The following is a 21,937-nucleotide window of genomic DNA, read 5'->3' as shown; positions in this document are numbered from 1 at the left end:
CAGCAAAAGATTTTAAAATATTTTAACATATTTAACATATTTTTTTACATACTTATGTTTAGTTTATTAGGAAATATTGCTGGATAAAAATTATTTCTTAAGAAAGATAGAAGGTAAACAATAACTTTTAAATGGTTGAAACTTAATGCTTGTTTCTTGTGTGAGTGCATGTGTGTATTATTATATTTTTTTCTCCCTTCTCTGGTAGAAATGGTAAAGGCTTGCTTGGTTTTATACATAAAATATTTTTTTTTGAATAACAAAAGAAAAATCCCACTTGGAAAGACAAACTTTTTACTATCTTATGCATTGAGTTTCTTAATCTATTATAAATTACTCTGCCATTGTACATGCAGTTTAAAATAATAATATATATATATATGCATATATATATATATATATATATATATATATATATATATATATATATATATATATATATATATATATATACGAGGGCTGTTTCTTTATCAACTTCCGATGTGGTATAAAAATAAAACTAGTGAGAGTGATTAAATAAATTTATTATCAAAAGTTAGGTACATTATTAGTTTTTTTTTCAACATAATCGCCATTTAAATTGGACATTTTTCATACCTGGGTACAAGCTTCTTAATACCTTCTTCATAGTAGTTTGCCGCCAGTGATTTGAGATGGGTTTTCATAGCGTTTTTTGTAGCCTAACTTGTCAGTTACGATAGTGTATAGGGCTGACCTTGAAATCTCAGGAAACTGATCCGATAGGTCCGTAATCGTAAACCTCCAATTGCTTCTTACAGTTTGGTCAACTGTATCAACAAGGTCTTCGTTTGCAACCGACTTTTGTTCTCGACCCCCTTCATCATGAATGTCACCTCGTCCATCTTTAAATTTCCTACACCAATCGTGCACTGCACTGTCACTCATAAAGCTTTCACCGTCTACTCGTTTCATTCTATGGTGAATTTCTACTGCGGATAACCCTTCAACTTGCAAGAAGCGTGACACTTCGCGTTCTCACACTTGGCGGGAGATTCTATCATAGTAGCCATGTTTATGTGTCGCTAGATAAACTGGTAATGGTGTCGGACCCCTGAAAACGAGTGAGGTTGTAGTGGGAGAGATGTGAAGTCGACTGCCTCGTATTGCTGGCTGATATCGCTCGCCCTGCCGTCTAGCGGCACAATCAGAAGTTGAAAAAAAAAGCCCTTGTATATATATATATATATATATATTGCAACAAAAACTCCTTTCCTGTAAAGTTGAATCCTATTTTTATTTTCATAACTACAATGGTGTTTCACTAGACCTTGTTAACTTGTTACAGATGGATAAAAAAATGATATTAACGCTTTGTATCTTAAAGTAGTTCATGGGTGGAAACTGCTTACCTATTTTGCTTCTTGACAACGGGTACTTGATCTTTTTCAGATGATGGATTTTCATTTACCTCAATCATTAATGATGCTTATTACAAGCATGATGGATCTGACCAACTTAAAGATTCTGCTGTATTCAAAGTAATGGGAGGACCATATTCATCTCTGAACAAAGTTAATTTTATCATATCACGGTATGACAAAGAAAGCCCTGTTATTTTAGATTCTACTGGTTTGATGGGATCTGTCACTGCAGGTGAGTGATTCTAACAGTGTTGTGTATCATGCAAAAAGTTAATCAATGCATTCTTGTTTATGTGTTGTTAACCATTTTTATGATATTTATAAGATTCTTTTAATGAAGTGCATATTTGATTATGTGAAAATTCCCACTCATTCTGTCACATTTATTAGACTGTACAATCAACATTTTGTTAATAACTTTACCTATACTTACAGCATTGCTGTAAGTATTTTGTCTGTAATTTGTATTATCTCAGTAAAATAATACAAACCAATGATAATGATAGTTAATAAATTTTCTAGTGTAACAATATAAGCAAAAGAATATATTTAATATTGAGCAGGTAATTTTCCAAAAATGGTAACTTAATCTAATCAATTTATTTGAAACTTTTAATAAAAAAAGTAAATTTGATTTGTTTCAAATTATGTTTGTGTTTTGTCCTGTGTGTATCTGAAATTTTAACAAGTAGTGTGCCATCAGTATTGGAAAAAAGAGGGTAGAAAGAAAGCTATTTTATTAGTAATAAAAAGAACCAATTTTAAAGTAAAAAGAACATATGTTTAAATTAAGAACCCATGTCTTGTAATAAAAAAATTATATTTTTCTTCAACCAGATTCTAGAGCCTGGATATAGGTATTCTTTGCTTTTTCTAGTAGCTTCTGCTTTGCATCAAATTTTTAATTACCCACAGGATTTTTTGTTTTATTGCATATATTAATTAATTGTTTCAACTTTTTCATTCCTAACACAGTTACATTAATTTTCTTTTAATTTTTAGGTGAAATTTTAGATCTTCATAGGTATCATCTTGCTTACACAGACTTAATTTCTGGAGATGCAGATATTGTGTTTACTTTGCTTAACGAACCCAAATATGGCAAGCTGGAAAGAGGCGAAACTGGTATTTATCGGGTTTTAAAATCAAAAGATACTTTCACTCAGCAGGACATAAATGATCTCCTTATCAGGTATTTATTATTTTTTGTAATGCTATAACTAAAAAAGTGTATCATAATAATAAGCAACATTCAGCTAATAACAAATGACGTTTTTAATGAAAATAATTTGCTTAAGAGATCAAAATTTGTTATTATCTGTAGCTGGAACAGTACAGAATGCTTTAAATGCAATATTTAAAAATTAATAAAAAATATAAATTAATAATAAAATGATCTAAAGGTTGATAATTACATCACTTTAAACAAAGTCTAGAATAATACAAAAAGGAAAAAAAAATACATTTATTGCTCAAACCACGTCAAAACTCTGAACCAGACAATTTTTACTTAATTGCATTTTTTGATTAATTTCATTCAACTACGCTGTTTGGAAACACAAATGCAAGGACGGATACAAGGGAGGGGTGATGGGGGCGTTTGCCCCCTCCTTGAGCCGTGAAACAGGAACTTTCTTCACGTATGTTTTCGTTATTTAAGTTTTAAAATCGCTATTACCTAATATTCGATGGTGTTAGAAGAAAGGAAGCTCTTGCCCGGAATTCTTACAGAATTTAAGTCTTTAAAACATAATTGTAGCCTATCTCTTGGGAATAGAGACGGGAACTTTCTATGGGATTTTTAAAAAATTGAAGTTTTAAAATCTCAATTTTATACGGTCTTAGATGATATTAGGGCTAGGTTTAAAGGCGCTATTTGGATATTTTTAGAGAGAAACTCAGCTGTAGGATACCTTCGATTACATAAGGAAGGGTAAGCTATGAGGTTCAGTGCACTCTTTGAAAGAATTTAGAAATTTAAATTCCAAAGAGTAAAGAGTAAAAACAATTGCCTCCTCCTTGAACATTTTCTGGATCCGACCTTGCACAAATGGGAAAACCAAACTTAAGTATCATATTCAAAGACATTTTCTTTTGTGTATTTTGATGATGATGATGTGTCCATGATGTGCATAAGGAAAGCTTTAGATTGTCCCCAAGTTGTCGAAGACAGCTTTGGCAACCTCAACAGCTTTGACAGAAAAATCAAATTCTCTGGGTCTTCTGAATTAATCTTGAAAAACCCAGAAGACCCAAAGATTTTTTTTTTTTTTTTGTGGTTGCTGAAACTGTCTTTAACAGCTTTGGAGCAATCGAAAGCTTTCCATATGCACATCATGAACACGTCATCATCTTCATCATCCAAATAGACAAAAGGAAATGTTGATGCTACTTTAGGATACAAATGCAAATGTAACGACCAGCAGCATGCTGTAAGCCTAGCCAGGCTGGTCCTAATTAATTAATCCTCAATGAAGATCAATGACCATCTTAAAGCTATCTACCCCCTTGCTCATTACAGCCTCTTCCAGTAAGCTATTCCTTAAAAACCCACAACCCTACTAAAGTAGTAGTTTTTCCTTATTTCCAGGTTATTATTACTATCATTTTGTTTGTGCTATCAAACATTTATTTTAGGTGTAATAAAGTATTGTTTTATCCTTCCCAACTTCAAAACAATCAACTTATTTAAAACATTGACATTCTATTTTTAAGAAAGAAAAAAAAAGAATAATAAATCTATAACTTCAACTTCATCTGTAGCTCAATAGTAGCGCTAATTACTTAACTCTGCAGTGCTCTTGTGGTATCATATTACTGACAGACACACTTTTATATTTGCTGTCGATAATCTTTTTTATTATACTGGTGAAAAACTTCTTTTATAGGCATGAAACTTTTTTATTATGAATGTGCACATTCGTGTATCTTTTACTTATATCAGCATAACTTTTTATTAATATTGTTTTGCGAATATTCTGGAGAAATATTTAGCACCTATATAACAAGGTTTTATGCATGTTTCATGTGCAGGTACAATGCTGACATTGAAATTGGCGATGACACTGTGAGAGACTTTCTTTATTTTGATGTAGCAGATGGCAGTGGAAATGTGCAAGCAAATCAAGTTCTGACTATGAAAGTAAAACCAAAAATTAAAGAACCTCCTATTGTAAAAGTTACAGCTGATATTCAGGTTATTCATTATTTCATTTTTTATTTTCAGCTCTTACAATTTTTAAATTTTGCTAATTTTGAGATGAAAAATCAATAAAAGTTTTAATTTCAATTGAGAAATTTCAATGAGATAAATTGATATTGCAAATAAAACATAATTAGTCTAAGTATAAAATGATGCATGAGTTTTGACAAGGGGGGGGGGGGACTTTATTGCATCCCTTCCCATAAATTCCATTTTGACCATTAATTTTTCTTCTAATTCTTTTACACTCTGCTGTCTCTTTCAAGTGGACATTGTAATTCCTTCGTAATACTTTAATATACACTCTGAGAGGACATAAAAGCTTATTCTTAATTCTGAAGAACCAACTTATTCCAGTGTAACTTTTTGAAAAACCAAAATTAAGTTCAAATTTTATGAATTTGAGTTGAAAATTAAAATTGTAGAATACCTTAAGTACAAAGTGTTCAATAAATGAGGGCAAACGATTTGTGAGCCAGGATATGTTAACAAAAATAATAAAATAAATACCTTTTTTCTTATTGAAAAGCATAAATTTGCAAAAATTGCTAGCACCTGTTTCACCGTTACAAGGAACCCTTTTTTCAATGCTGAAGGATATGAGCTAATGGATGTCATTTTGAAGGTCTTGACATCCATACACTTTCTTTTGCATTGAAAAGAGAATTGCTTGTAACTCCTGTAATGCATGTCTGCAAGTTTTTGCTAATTTGTGTCTCTTAGTGATGTTGATTTTACTTGTACAGTAGACAGTTGTTTAACTCGGGTTTATTTTACGCGGTTTAAGATTTGGCACCTTTATTTTATTTTACTCGGATGAGTTTCGGTTTTACGCGGATGCAGCAATGCAAACAGATAATATTTTCCACTTTTTGCGAAATCCAGTTTCCTAAAGATTTGCAGATTATACTTAATTAACTGCATTTTGACCTGCTTATAACCAAACTTGGGCTTCTGGAGACATTTTATGAGATTGGTTCCAGAGCTCTTTTCAGAAGTAAAGTTATTAAACTCACACAGCTCAGAACTCACTGGAAGAAGAGCTTTTAGGAGTGACAAAGGAGGCCAAAACCAAAGAGGATACCGACGTCGGTGATGCACTACCGAAAACATTCACATTGAAAATTTTGAGCCATTCCTAGACAATAGAAATGATCTTTCTGATTTGTTAGTGAAAGAAGAGTCTATCATTGAAATGACGCAAGTGATCATGGATGCTTTAATGCTCTACAAAGAATTACAGAGAAAAATTCTTAATGACCGCTAAAAAACTATCATAACTAGCTCTTTATAAACAGAACACAAAATTAGTTAATGTTTTCTTTATGCATGTTGTGCATAAAAATCAATATAAGTACACATTAAACCTATTATACAATTAGTCATCACTAGAGTGACGTATTTGTTTAGCTACGGAACCTAACCCCTATTTTAACACTACTGTTAGGTCTCAATTTAAGCGGTTTTGATTTACGCGGCATTTCCGTGGAAAGTAACCCCCACGTAAAAGGAGGGTCTACTGTATGTGAAAATTGTTTTCTTGAATGAAAATCATTTAATTTATTTTTAATTATATTATTTGGGTGGTTTAGGTTAGCTGCTTTCTGATAGTGCTGTGATTCATGTTTTGTTTTCAGGTTGATGAAGGTGGGGGTGCAGTCATAGAACCACATATAATTACTGTATTTGATCCAGACTCTCCTTTGTCAGATCTTGTAGTTGTTGTTGAAAGACAACCTGAGTATGGATATTTAGAAAATTCAAAACCTAGTAAGTTTCGTTTTCTCCTCAACCATTATTACTGATGTAAAATTATACCACAGTATTACTGATGTGCTGTGTGATGCAAAAGTTTAAGCACAATACAAATATTCGAATAAAAAAAACTATTCAACCGAATGTTTTCAAATTTCTATTGTAGGTGGATAGTATGATCATAAATATGTATCTAAAGTTTTTAAAAAATCATCAAAACAAAAATCAGAAATTGCAATGTTTTTTTGGTTACAAAATTTATGTACAAATCAGATTTAAGTAAGTTTTTCTTAAGTGTAATAGGTGGAAAAAAGAAGATAATTTTATGCTCAGATGAAAGATTGCTCAATGAAGAATCACAATACCAAAATATCTATAGTTCTTACCTGATGAATATGAGATAGTTTTAAAGCCGAAAGTACTTTGCAAATTTCTCTTGTTTTATATTGCTTCAAATGTGGTACACTCGACTGCAAGCTTACTTGACAATGGAGGAATAGGCTGAGGCCAAGTGAAGGAAATAGTTCCTAGTGCCTTGTCCGATATTCTGGTGAAATTACGCTTTTCACTTTAGAAATTGGATTAGTTAATTAAACCCACGCATGCGTAACCTTTTTTGTTATAATTTCTGTTGATCATTAAATATTTTTAATTTTACAAGCAAAGCGGTAAGTTCATCAGCGGAGCATTTCATCCATTTAAATCAAACGCGTACGTGCCAGTACGTGCGACATTTCGTCTGTTAACTTGGTTTCTCTTCCGTGCATCGTGACGCTATTTTCAACTTAAGTTGCAAGCAAGTATAGTGTTTTACCATGTGGGATGCGAATTGCTCTAAAAGTCCAAGATAAACCATACTCCCTGAGAATGAAGGAATTAAAAGAATGGTTCAAACTGACATTGAGAGGTTGTCTCTTAATGAGCAAAACTTCAACTTGAATCAAAAATAATACATAACAGCATAAGTAAACAAGCAACTGAATCAAGATGCATCAGAAAACAAAAATTTGTGCTTGAGTTTTTTCTGAAACAATGTCATAAAATAAAAAAGTTTGTAATAGGAAAAACCAGCACACGTTTTATTGTGACTAAAGAACGAATGTTATTTTCTCTGATGAAAATAAATGGAACTTGGATAGCTTAGATAGATCATTCTATTAGTGTGACTTGAGGAAAGATCTGAAGAGTTAAGTCAGACAATAACTAAAACCTGCTATAAATGGTTAAAATTCAAAGAAAATTCAGTTTATTTTTGAATTTATCACCGAGGGCACCATTACTTTCAGAATCATCAAACTGTAGCTGTGAAAGTTCAAAAATGCAGGTACTCTAATACTCACTACACGATTACTGTACAGTTTTTGTGATTTGTAGCAAAATTTCTTTTATTTATTAACTATAGCTGGTATGTTATTAATTTTATTTTTGTTTTAGTTCCAGGTTTAGAACTTTCATTAAGTGGAATTCCAATTTCCGTTTTTCCATACATTGATTTAGTAGAAGGCTATATAAAATACATTCAGCTAAGTCACCTTGGTGTTGAACCGGAGAAGGATACAATTCTGATCCATATTACTGATGGACATTTGTTATCTGAAACGCATTTAGTTAATATTATTATAAAACCTGTGAATGACGAAACACCTCATTTATTTACTGATACTTTAACTGTGCATCAAGGTGGTTATGCTAAAGTACTGAATTCGACTATATTCGTTTTGGATGCAGACACAAGTCCTAACAATTTACTAATTCAATTCAATAATCTCACTCGAATGGGTAAGTTTATTTTTATCAATTATATACACTTTCACCTTTTTTGGTTCTCTTTGGTGTATAATGAACTTTTTAGTTGAATTATACTGACTAATTAATGATATAAATTTATTACTTAATTCTGAAATTATCCAAAAAATTCTGATTTGGCGTAGTGCGTTATCTTTATTTCGAGCTAGACAGTATGATTTATTAAACTTTTGAAATGAGACATAGTAAACAACATGAAATTATGTCTTCTAGTGTATTATGACAAAAAACTACATTTTTAATTTTGTAATTTTTTATTAAATTAAATGCCCTAAGCAAAATTCTCACAAAGTAGTTCTCCCTAATAATGCACACCTCCGAATAGTGGGCAAAACTTCTGGTGTTCTGACTGTCTGTTACTCAGAGGTACTACTGTATTATAATATCAGTATCAGTTTTTGAAAATTGTTTGTCTCATCTAAAATTAATGAAACTTGATTTTATGTGACTTATGTCATTGCTACTCCTGGTGAATGACAGAAATCTGAACATCGAACCAGGCATTGATAGATTGGTGATTTTCCTGGCTACATGTTTAGGTAGGTGTTATAACTGTGCAACTTTAATTAGGGGAGATATTAACTAAAAACATATAACGATTCTCCTTTTCATCGTTATTTCAAAATCACTTTTAGATAGCTTCTCCTGTAGACAATTTCGCTTTTCCCCATTAACATGGAAGTGCTTTTATGGCAGCCTGCCAATTTCACCTAAGCAATCATTCTTTCTTAATGCCACCTTTTGCCTCAGCAAAATTATGGCCATTTTTCCTGTGCTTATAATCTCTCTCTCTTTTTATGCTTTAAGCAGAAGTGTTTTGATAGTGTGGTTTATAATCCCTTTTTTGTTCCAATTGGTCATTAGCATGGGTTTCTCTGTCCACGCCACTGATAAATGACTCATGAAAAAGTTTTTTTTAATGAAAATTTAAATGTTTAGCTCTGCTGACAACAAGAAAAATTTACACTATTAGCAAATCTTGTTGTTTTTTTTCCAAATTTTAGCAACAATAATATATAAATTTTACTTGTAAAAAAAAGTCTCTAATTTTGAGAATCACCCCTATATGAAAATCAAAAAGTCTGGGAGTAATATATAGGTAAAAATAAGACACCCATGCAAATGGATTGTGCAAGCAATAAATGTTTTCTGTGTCTAACTCAGATTTTATTCTTTTTCTAAAAGGCTATATTTTTTTTGGCAAAAAAAAAAAAAAAAGAGTCATAGCTACTAAATGTGGCATGTTAATTTGACTTTATGACTTATGTAAATTATTAGCATTCAGCCTGTAGCTCCCAAGTGCTATTTCTTATATTACTTCAGTGATGCATAATAATTATCTTTTTAATGAAATAAAATTTAAATGTTCATGCACAACAAGTGTAATTATATATTTAAAAGTTAATTCATTTAAAAATAGCTCATAATTTTCATTTTACAAATAAATTTTAGTTTTATGTTTAATTTTCATCTTAACAGCGATGAGTAAAAACTACCTAATAATTATTTTTCACGATTTTTTAAAATACATTTTAAATCAGTTCTTGAAATTGTTGTAAACTAAATGCATTCTGTTTGTTTAGGTTCGCTCAGAAAGCTGCGAGACAATTCATATAATTTTCTTCATAGCAGAAGATTTACTGAAGAAGACTCATTTACATTCCAGGTATTCTTCATATATGTTTTTTAGACTGAAATTAACTAATGGCTCACATGTATGCCAGGAGTTCCCCCTCAAATGCTTTGAAGCACCCCCAAAATTTTCCACCCCCCCTCAAATTATCTCCCTAAAATTTTAAAGGCGCTGTCTGTGGCATGAATCCCATTTACTCAAAGAGGTAAGAAAGCTTACATTGTTTCGACAAAATGTTAGTAAGTATATGAATTGTATATTAAAAATTAAGAATAATTGAGAACATTATTAGGGTTTAGTGCAAGTTATGTCAAAAGAGAAAGTGTATTTTGTCAGTGTTTGGAAACTCATCACAACACTCTATCAGCAGGGCCTCAGTAACAAGCAGGCCAACTAATTCATGATCTAGGGGTCTCGATTTTGGAGGGCCCTAAATGACTGAACTTGCTGGTCTATTATTTGAGATGAAGAAAGAAGGATTTTTTCCCTTTATTTATTCCCTTTTCCTCCTGTTTACTTAAAGTGTGGGATGCTCTGCTCCCCAAAAAATTTTTGAGAGAATGTAGAGTACCTCATGAATGGTTCAAGATTTCACTACATAGGGCCGCTTAAATCTTAAAGCAAGCTTAAAAAACAAAACTAATTTAAGACAGTCAGCATTTGGAAAGGGGGGGGGGGAGGAGAGATGTGGAATTGCACAAGTTAACTGATTTGCTTTTTTAAAACAAAATTATAGTTTTGAGGGCTGTAGTTACAAATGAAGGTCTGAACATTCATGTAAATGAAAAGAGGATGAAAAAACAGATAATTTTGTTAGAGAACTCAAGTTTTGGGGAGAAAATAATGTTTCAGAAGCATATTTTAAGAAATTAAACTACTTTTTAATCATGAGCTGGTCAATAAACTCATTACACGAAGAAAGAATTGTGAAAAACATGAGTAATGCATGCATCAATTCAGTAACAAATGATTTCTACTTATATATTACCAACATGATTATTACTGACATTACAATTTTTCTGAAAATTTGATTAATGAACATCACTAATTAAAGATTCAAAAATTAAAATACATTATTATTTTAATGGCAGAAAAATAATTTTCAATTTTGAAAAAATAGTTTGAGAAATTAATTCATTTTGAGTTTTAATTTGCATTACTGACATGATCCTTCATATTGTAGAGACAGAAAAGTAAAGATTGGAAAATTCTTGCCTGTAACTTTATACAACTGAAGGGAAAACTTTCTATTTGAACCTATACATCACATAAAAGGCTTCATCCCTCCCGCAAAATACATCGGAGCCAAATAAATGTTTTTACTAGAAATAACCAGCCTGGAAGTTTTCGCTCCAGACGTGATACGAAAACTTTGGACAAACGTGAATTGCCTTGTTTATCGTTGTAAATTCATTTTTTCTAAAGCACAAAAATCAATTCTCATTGATAAACATAAAGCATGTTACTTCATTTTGTATTTTCCCTTGCTGTAATGATTTATACTGCACAGGATTTTTTTGAAATTTGTAATTCAAACTTGGGACGGTTGTCAACATGATTTTGAAGCAATTGAAAGAGTTCAAGTCTCATAGATTAAAGTAAAACTTCAATATTTTGTCATCGATTGCATGTGCAACAAAGTTTACTATATGAAAAAAAGAATTTTGTTTTGGTTATTAATTGGAAGTACTTGGGAAGTTCATCTGGGACTTAAATTAGTACTTTTCCTGATATTCATCCTTTTGAATTAAATTTTTTAAAAAGTATTGTTTTGTATATTAACACCAAAGCATATATGTATGCATTTGTGAACATGATGTGCATCTTAATAACAAAGCATAAACCGAATGGATGATATTAAACACTTGAAATTCTGTTTGTAGTGTAACATTTTATCACATGTTTTTCTGAAAGCGTGAAATTTGTAAAAACTCTTGTTGGTTTGAACAGGTTTTAAAAATCTTTTCTATTGTAAACTAGTTCTTTTGTAACTATTCTACCCGTGAAAAATACTAATTGAATGAGAAGTAAACAATATAGAGGGGAGCCCCGAAAAAGTTATTTGTGGCGGATTCCAAAATTTCTGTGCAGGTCTCTGCTGGTGAGCGCCCCTAAGTATGCTGTAAGCAGTAATATTGCCTTCCAAAAAAGCTTTTTTTAACTCATGTTTTCAAAAAAACAAATAGTAAATACAGTAGACTCCCAATTATCCACGGAATAGAGTGGCACGGTAACCGCGGGTGAGCAAAAACCGCGGATAATCCGAATAATAGGTAAATAACGATACTACTGTATACAATAGCAAAAAAAAAAAAAAAAAAAATCAACACTCACACATACATTTAAATTATAACTAAGAACATAGCTACATTGCATCTACTAACATTGAATGTAAAAAATATACGTAAAAGGTAAAAACAAACAATAACACAATCATAAAAATGTGGAAAGACCTGCGGATAATCCGATCACCGATAATTGGGAGTCTACTGTAAATAAAATAAATAAATAAAATAAAATTCATGTACTCTAAGTATATTTCAAATATTTAATAGGATGTACTTGACGGCCTTGTGATGTATGTCCATGAGTCAGCATCATCAAGCAATGATTCATTTACTATTACAGTTAGTGATGGTTTTCATATTGATACATCTACTGTAGAAATTGTCATTATTGTTAAAGATAGAGAAGCACCATTTTTACTTCGTAATTTGGGATTAGAATTAGTGTCTGGTAAGTGTTACTTGGATGTTTTATTAATATTAATGCTTACTTTAAGATGATACAGTGCAAAAAGCAGATTTGTAGGAGGCGGGGATGCTGCTCAATTAAAAAATATTTTAGTCTTTTAATTAGGAAAAAATTATAGTTTATACTAATTAAGCATACAGCGTTGTTGTTTCCACCCTTCTTAACTACTCTCAGGCTTATAAAAAGATAATGAAAAATAGTTTGTATTGTTGCAAAACTGATACAAACATTAATCTTGTCTGTTAAATACGAGGTATAGAATAAAAATGGGAGTACTTATGTCATAATACTTTATAAAAAAAAAGTTCTCTGAAGGAATCAGATACAGGTATACCCCAAACTTAAATTTGAGGGGGGGGGGGGTATCGCAATTTACCAAATGAATCTCTGAATTTTACCGAACGATAAAATATAAGCATGCACACAGCACTCCTATCTACATCAAACGAAAAGAGACATTTGACACAATATTCCAACAAGTATGTTGTTGCAATCACAATACTTTCTTCTATATCTTTCTCGTGAATTCTTGGCTTTTTGCATAAAATCGTTAATTATTAAGTTTTGCTATTCCCAAAAGCCGAATCAAGAGCCAAAACTTGAAATCATTTTAAAAGCCTTACTTAGATTAATTAAAAAACATTTTATTTGTTAACAGATAGAAGATGGCAACAGACAATTTTTAATCATTGCAATTTTTCCAACCCTTTGCTGCCAATTAAATCAACCTAAAGGATTTTTTGATGCAATTGCAAGTGAAAGCATTTAAATGTAGTTCATCATTCACATTTTTAATTACAACTAATGCAAACAATGACAAAACTCAGCCCCTTTGCAGTAATTGCCATCAAAATTGAATCAACGCCAGTTTTTGTGTAGGTTTACTTTGTTTCGAATTTCATTTAAATTGTAGCATTACTTCTTGAAATATGGCAGTCACAATTAATGGGAAAGAACGTTGGATTGCACCATCCTTCTTAGAGATATTGGTGCCAAAATGAAATCAGCTTTTGTACCCTCTGACGTATACCTATGGACTAATTTTCATTTGAATCCTCTCTCTTATTTTAAGAGTTAAAGCAGTCATAAAGGAACAAGAAAGAACCTTTGATTTCTATACCCCCTTTGAACTACTGCTGCCAAAATCCAATCATCACCTGTCCCTTCTGAGATCTATGTATGGACCAACTTTTGTCTGAACTTCTTGAGCAGTCACCTATAATGAAGAAAACGTTCAATTACTCCACCTTCTTGGAGGAATTGACGCCAAAAATTAATGGGCACCAATTCACATGCTGCACATATGTGTACCGAATTTCATTTGAAATCATGGAGTAAGTTTTGAGCAAGAGCGACCACCTAACCCAATCATGCACAAAAAGACATTTAGGCAGACAGACACATTTTCCAAAATTGGTGAAAATTGATTCAGTACGCCACAAAATGTGCAAATCCTTCGAAATTCAAAAAATTTCAATTTCAATACTTTTTTATCTATTACATGTAAAACAAAGTAAAAAGAAAAGTTAGGGGGGGGGGAGCTTTCAATACTGCAATATTGTCTCCAAATCTTCCGAATCATCAGAATTTTTTTTCCAAGTAAGGGTAGTTTTAGGAGGTCGCAGTGACCTCTATTGACCTCTTATCAGGGCACCCCTTATCAGAGAAAACTAATTAACTCTCTGAAAATGTTTCCTAGTACAATTGTGCTTTCTTTGTGAGTGCTACTCATTCACTGCTGCTGTAAAGGTAATGAAACTGTCTTTTTCCCATGCAATAGAGATGAATGCTTTATAGGCTTGGGTTGCACAAGTAAAGACTTCCACTATTTAAATGATTAGACCAGTGCCCACTTTTTTATTTTAAGATGACTGCATTCCATAGGTCACCTACTCCGACATCATGAATGCAGGTTTTGTTACATAGCTCTGTTTCATTGCCCTGATAGAATGTTCTTTTTAATTTTGAAACTTGGTAATTTAAATGAAACTTTTCATTATCAATATCTCCCGTAACATATTGTTTTCCTTGACTTTATTTCCAATTTATTTAATGAAGGATATTTTTTTGTAGGAAACTCAAGCACTATTACTATAACAAACTTACATGCTACTGACATGGATAGCCCAGACGAGTCCTTAATTTATACTGTTACTAATGGTCCAACGTCAGGTTTATTGATGCTGCTGAAGAATGATGTTCTGGAAACTGTTTCAACAATTGAAATTGATGGCGTAAAACGTAATCAGTTCACTCAAATGGATATAAATGAAGGGAATTTACTATTTCACCATTCCATTTCTGATCCTATTGGAACTCATTATTTTAAATTTAACATTCATGATCTAGCAAATAATGCTTTGATGGATCAAACATTTTTTATTACTATATCAGGTGAGTTATTTTGATTTGTTGAGAACTGTATATTAAATAGCCATGTTTTGTAATAAATTATATAAAAAATAAACCCTGCATTAAGTAATGTAAAATGTGCAACACATTTATAAGCATCAGTAAAATCTCAGCATACTTTTCTATTCTGTTTAAATACATACTATGTTTAAAAAATCGCCTTGTGAAAAATTATTAATTCTCATTGTAACCTTTTGCCTTTATATAGAAAATTGGTAAGACCTCATTTGGAGTATGCTGTTCAGTTTTGGTCTCTTTATCCAAGAAAGATATTTCTTTATTGGCAAGCATTCATAGAAAGCTAGTAAAGGGACTTTTATATTTAGCTTATGATGCCAGACTTAAAAGTCTTAATATGTGTACTGCCTAGAGCAAAGGAGAATCAGAGAGGACATGATTCAGTTGTTTAAATTTATCAAAATGAAAGATGTTAATGGGTTAAATCTTGGCACACGGAAAGTAGGAGCAAGGGTCATTGTTGTAAGCTATTCAAATCTCAAGCTAACTTTGAAATTAGGAAAAATTACTATAGGGCTGTGCACACTTGGAACAGATTACTAGAAGAGGCTGTAATGAGTAAAGGGGTGGATAGCTTTAAGAGGGCCATTGATCTTCATTGAGGACTAATAAACTGACTAGGCTGGGCCCAGAGCCTGTTGCTGGTTGTCACATTTGTATTTGTTGCAATTTTTACTTATTGCTATTCAGAGCCGGCTCTAATAGTTTTGCCACCACAGGCAATAATACCATTTCTGCATTTAATCAAGAAATTTCAGTACTCAAAAACATACTTTTTAATAATAACTTCCCTAAAAATCTGGTTGAAAACATTTGCCTAAGTATAGCCTTCGATGAGCATTTCGCTTCTTTTTGAAACTGTTTAACTGTGTAAATGTATGATACAACCGTGACAAACCATTTTTTATGAATCACCGGGGCAGATGAATTTTACATGTGGGAAACAGGCGACTGGTATGTCTCTGGATTGATCTTCTGGATATGATTTTATTTTTATTTTTACGTTGACAACTGGGAAGGATTTCTATCAGGTTTAACATCGGATTTGGCTCTGTTTATATGGATTTCAAGGTAAGATAATTTTGTTATAGGCAATTACTGTCCCGTGGATGGCTAATTATTGGAACATGTTTTCCTAATTAGTCGAGGCGAAACCCCCTGCTTTTAGGTTTGAGCTCTAGTTTATTGTTTTTAGTTTAGCAAGTGGTGATTTTGCCCAATGTTACTCTATATGGCATGTACTGGAGCTTAAATATTCTCTTCTAGTTCATAGTTAAATTTTTGGTCTTTTGACCATAATTAACGAATCCTCCATGGCTAATGAGCTCTGGATTCATACTTTATCTTTTCCTATTTAATAGCTGTTTGCAATTTTCCTTTTTATCATCATTAATTCTATATAATTTGTTTAATATTTGAAATTTTGTTTGCTTAATTATATATATATATATATATATATGTTATTAAAAATAGAATAATGTATATATATATATATATATATATTATAAAGAGAAAGAGGAGATTTTTGGGTGTTTATATGCTCGAGGTAATCTCGGGAACACTGCACCTATTTGAAAAATTCCTTCACTATATGAAAGGTGCTTTCTTACTGAGCAACATAGGCTATAATTAAAAAAAAATCCAATAAATAGTTCTTTTTTATTCCAATTTAGGCCCAAATTTCACATAAATTCCCAAATATGGGAGTGAACAATTGCTTGCACATATTAATATTATATATCATTGAAAAGGGTAGAATTTTCCGCGTTTTAAACAATTTGTTTCAATGCTCTAACTTAATTAAGGCGGGAGTAATTTGCATTTTTAGCTCGAACTATTTTAGGCTTAGCTGAAATTTAGACAGTACTTTCTTCATTAAATCTATAAATAAAAAGTGAATGAATTGTCCCACAGTTTTCTTTTTGAAACCATTGGAAAAAGCAACATTTTTACTCCTGATCTCTCTTGACCTATGGTCGAAAAACTTAACTTATATGTTCAAAGGGAAAAAGTTACAAGCGTTTTAAAATCAAATTCGAAAAATCTCATTTTAATTCAGGTTGTCAAACATTTTATTTTCATGTTTCGACGGTTACGCTTTTGGAATCCATTGTTTCTTTTCTTATTTTGCATTTAATTTCTTAAACTAATTTTATTTCATGTTTCCATTATTATGCTTTTAAAATCCATCTTTCGCATTTTAATTTCTTAAAAGTATTTTAATATCTGTCGTCATTGTTTGGAAGGGCAATTTTGCATGGTGTTTTTTTTTCTTTTATTTAAGTCCGATTGTTGAATATATGTCACTTGGAACTTGTGACAAACTTGACACAATTTTTATTCCCAAGACTTGACGCAATTTTTATTCCCAAGGTAGGACCGGGCAAAGCCGGGCACCACAGCTCTTAATATGTAAAGATTTGAAAGCTACTGTTAATGTGATTTTATACTTTTTTGTTTGTTTGGCAAAACATTTATTATTGCTAAAGACAAAACATCCGCTAAACTTGCAAAAGGGCTGGGTTCTAGTAGCATGGTCGCTTGGCGAGTTAGGCGCTGAGCAGTTCAGTCTAGGATTATTGTTTTAAAGCAACTGTAAATGTAATTCATTGTTTTGACGATTTATTTTGAAAGAAAAGAAACTTTGGATTTGTTTTTATCCAAGTGAAATTTTCGACATTCTCTTCTTTTTTTCACATGATGATTTTTGAATGTTCCACTGGATGTTTTTTTTCCCCATGGGGTGGATGGATTATGATAGCGTGGTTGCTAGACGAGTTTGGCAATGAACAATAGAGTTACGTAACTATTTTTACATTTGAAAGATATCATTTGATGTCTTTTTTTGTTTATTTGGTAAAATATTTTAAATTGCGGTAAAAACCACTTCACTTACTAAAAAGAGTTTTAAAGCAACTGTAAATTTAATTTAACAATTTGACGAAAAGTATTAAATTCCAAAGAAACTTTAATAGTTTTTTTTTTTTGAAAAGGTGTGTATGCATTTTATACAAAGAAAAATGATCATTTCACATCAGAGAGGGAGGGGCATCAATTTTTTTTATGTATCGAACTTCCATTAAATTTTTAGTACGGACATCGCTGTGCGGGTACTGCCAGTATATATATATATATATATATATATATATATATATATATATATATATATTGAAAACATATTAAAGAGGAAAAAATTTGAATACCATAAACCACAAGCCCAAAGATCGGCAAAGCAGCAGCTAAACAAATAAGCCAGATAAATATAAACATCAATAAAACAACAAACAGACAAGGTTATAACATAGATAAATGACATAGATGAAGCCAGTACTCTTCAGCAGTGGAAACTTCATCCTATGGTGGAAAGACCAAAAAGTTCATACTAAAACTAAATGTAGGATGTCTTGTTCCAAAAAAGTTAACAATCGGGATTTCATTGGGCTAAACGCACCACATGTGAAAAATGACTGCAGATTTTTGGAATTGAGACCTAATATGATATATAAGTAGTACTGGGGTTTCATCTCGAACATCAGAAGCCAAGGTTCGAAAACATTTTTTTTTCTTTTTGCCTCCTTACATTTTGCCATCATGAAATTCACTGCCCTGAAAATCTGCCACCTTAGGATGTGTTACGGCTTGCCTATCCCAGGAGCCTGTTGCTATTTACAACTTGCTGACTGTTGTACAAAATCTTAAAGATTTTGCATTGTGCTTTTTGAATTTATATTTAAGGAATTTTAAAATGATGTTTTTAAGCATCTGAGTCTTTTTTCAGAGGACATATTTCCACCCATGATAACGAAAAATGCTGGTTTAACTGTTCCTGAAAATAAATTTGCTTGCATTACACCAGAAACCTTAAATGCAGTGGATGAGCATGTGAAATCTTCAAACATAATTTTCAATGTTACATCTGCTCCCAACCTTGGTTTTCTGCAAAAAAAGTCTCACAGAAATTTGCAAAATTTTACAATGTCAGATATTTTTTCTGGAATCGTTTGTTATATGCACACTGCTCAAACAAATGAAGCTCTAGATAGCTTTACTTTTACTGTATCTGATGGAAAAAATCATGTAAGTATTCATAGGTATGCAATATTCAATAGCTGTTTTTTTTTTAATGATAAATTTTGTTAGAAGTTTTAATTAAAATTTTTAATTTTAATATTGATTTTCTAATTGAAATGATTTTCTAATTGATTGAATAATTGAATGGAATTGATTGAATAATTGATGACTTCTTAAGTTGGAATTGACCAATATTTTGAGGTTTTGCATTATGGAATCAAAGGATTCAGTGCATGTTGTGTGTACAAAATGTTGCTTACATACTCTAAAGCCATGCTAAAGGAGTGTAAAATTCAGCCTTATCGTTCTAAATTTCATTGCAGATTTTTTTTACAAAGATTTGAAACAAGCATTTTAGCGTACTAAGTATTTTGCTCCTTATAGGGGCAAGATGAGGATTTCGTTTAAGATAATATGAAACATATTGTTTACAATGGAGCATTTGGCTGGCATAATTTTGTGCCTAATACTTAATTGCATATTTAATTACATTACTTAAAACATAACAGTAAGCATTGCTAAGGAACCTGAGAAATGTTTTTCCGTAACTGGTTTACTTAGATGTCACACAAAAGCAAAAGCCTTATTGAGAGTATGATGGGGGGAAAAAAATTTGATGGTCCAAAAAATGCAAAATCCAATGCTTACGATTGATGACTAATGTGCCCTGGAACTCCTACTATGGCAATATTACTTTATCTGCAACAAATGCCGAGTTCATTATCTTACCCCATGTGGCAGATATTTGCGAATTGTCATTTCACTCAATTAGATTGAACTTCAGTCAGTTAGACGATACACTGTATAAATAAGCCATGCTAAACATTATTTAAAGCAGTGAACAAAAATAAATGTGACTCATTTTGAACTGATGAGATCTTATTATACCATGTACAAAGTACCCAGGTAGCATCAACTCATCAGATTTTGCTCGGCTGATCATCGACTCCTCCTAAACTCATCACGTAATGCACGCTGATATCGTTGCGATCAGAATCCGAGAACGGTTTTCGATGAGCTGTTTTTTATCGGAAAACTATATCGTAACAATCAAAGTTTCCGATGAAAATTTACCGAGCTGCATTTCATCAGAAAAAGAGATCGTAACGATCAAATTTTCCGATGAAAATTTGCCGAGCTACATTTCATCGGAAAAAGAGATCGTAAGGATCAAATTTTCCGATGAAAATTTGCCGCACTGCATTTCATCGGAAAAAGAAATCGTAACGATCAAATTTTCCGAGCTGCATTTCATCGGAAAAAAAGATCGTAACGATCAAATTTTCCGATAAAAATTTGCCGAGCTACATTTCATCGGAAAAAGAGATCGTAACGATCAAATTTTCCGATGAAAAATTTCCGAGCTATATTTTATCTAAAAACAAAACTGTAACGATCAAATTTTCCAATGAAAATTTGTTGAGCTACATTTCATCGGAAAAAGAGATCGTAACGATCAAATTTTCTGACGAAAATTTGCCGAGTTACATTTCATCGGAAAAAAAAGGTCGTTTTAATTTTCCGGTGAAAATGTTAACAATCCAAAATTTTTTGGAAATCTCCCAACTGTTAAAATAGGATAAGTTTTATTTTTCGAATATCTGACGATTGATAAAAGGCTTCGGATCAACATTCAGGGTTGAGAATCGAAGGAAAAATGATACTGATGAGACTTAGTCTCCGAATCCAACTCCTGGATTGTGGAAAGATTGATTCCGACTTACTGCAGAATCAGTGTTCAACTTCAACTCCACACGATTCCGACCCCGATTACACTGGAATTGCGAACAAAATGAGACGCCGACTTTTGAATGACTTCTCTCTGTATCTCCAAAACAATTCCCACTCTCCGTTCAATTTGTCTCTCAAAATTACCGATGCTTGAAATTAATTAATAAATTTCCAATGAAATTTTTCCCAATCTTAAAATTTTTGGAAATATATAACACGAGCCGATATCTTCTAACTGTAAAAATGAGATAAGTTTTATTATTCGAATACGATTTTGATCATATCATCAGGGTTGAGAATTGGAGGAAAAATGACTGAGACTTTGATTCCGAATCTGACTCCTGGGTTTTGGAAGGGTTTACTCTGATTTGCTGCAAAATCAATTTAACTTTAACTCCACGATTCCAACCCCAATTGCCTCACTGGAATTGCGAACAAAATGAGACTCCGACTCTTGAATGATTTCTCTCTATCTCCAAAACAATTCCACTCCATTCAATTTGACTCCCAAAATTACTGACTCTGACTCGGTTTGCGGGCAAAATGATCGACTCCGACTCTTCACTAGCTGGCGCCACAAGTACACTACTGGCCATTAAAATTGCTACACCAGGAGGAAATGCAGATAACAAAATGATATTTATTGGACACATATATTATGTTAGAAATAAAAAATGATTAAATTTTCAAGAAATTTGGGTGAATAGATCCCGCGAAATCAGTACCCAGAACTACCACCTCTGGCAGCAATAACAGCGCTTATACGCCTGGGCATTGAGTCATACAGAGATTGGATGGCATGTACAGGTACAGACACCCATGCAGCTTCAAAACGATGCCACAGTTCATCGACCGTAGTGGCTGGCGTGAGCTGACGAGCCAGTTTTTCAGCGACCATTGACCAGACGTTTTCCATTGGTGAGAGATCTGGAGAACGTGCTGGCCAGGGTATCAGTCGAACATTTTCCGTACCAAGGAAAGTCTGCACATTCCCGGCCAGATGCGGTCGTGCATTATCCTGCTGAAACAAAGTTTCGCAGGGCTCGAATAAAGGGTAGTGCCACGGGTCGTTACACATCAGAAATGTAACACCGACTGTTCATAGTGCCGTCAATGCGAACAGAGGGTGACGGAGATGTGTATCCAATGGCACCCCATACCATCACGCCAGGG

At 32.4% G+C, this 21,937-nt stretch overlaps 1 protein-coding gene across 1 annotated transcript in view; it reads left to right on the top strand.

Annotated features, from left to right (window-relative positions):
• Positions 1 to 21,639, top strand: part of LOC129226892 (extracellular matrix organizing protein FRAS1-like) — a 68,572-nt gene extending 46,933 nt beyond the window's left edge. Inside the window, exons 21-30 of the mRNA XM_054861521.1 lie at positions 1,411 to 1,614; positions 2,385 to 2,574; positions 4,416 to 4,578; positions 6,222 to 6,354; positions 7,774 to 8,118; positions 9,729 to 9,811; positions 12,334 to 12,514; positions 14,606 to 14,926; positions 18,741 to 19,039; positions 21,472 to 21,639. Coding sequence (XP_054717496.1) covers positions 1,411 to 1,614; positions 2,385 to 2,574; positions 4,416 to 4,578; positions 6,222 to 6,354; positions 7,774 to 8,118; positions 9,729 to 9,811; positions 12,334 to 12,514; positions 14,606 to 14,926; positions 18,741 to 19,039; positions 21,472 to 21,639 — 2,087 coding nt within the window. The remainder of the gene's footprint in view (positions 1 to 1,410; positions 1,615 to 2,384; positions 2,575 to 4,415; positions 4,579 to 6,221; positions 6,355 to 7,773; positions 8,119 to 9,728; positions 9,812 to 12,333; positions 12,515 to 14,605; positions 14,927 to 18,740; positions 19,040 to 21,471) is intronic.
• The last annotated feature ends 298 nt before the right edge of the window (positions 21,640 to 21,937 follow it).

This window comes from Uloborus diversus, chromosome 7, assembly GCF_026930045.1.
Source record: "Uloborus diversus isolate 005 chromosome 7, Udiv.v.3.1, whole genome shotgun sequence".
In the NCBI taxonomy this organism is placed as follows: domain Eukaryota; kingdom Metazoa; phylum Arthropoda; class Arachnida; order Araneae; family Uloboridae; genus Uloborus; species Uloborus diversus.
Note: the sequence above shows the minus strand (reverse complement) of the source record. Positions and strands in the feature narration are given on the sequence as shown.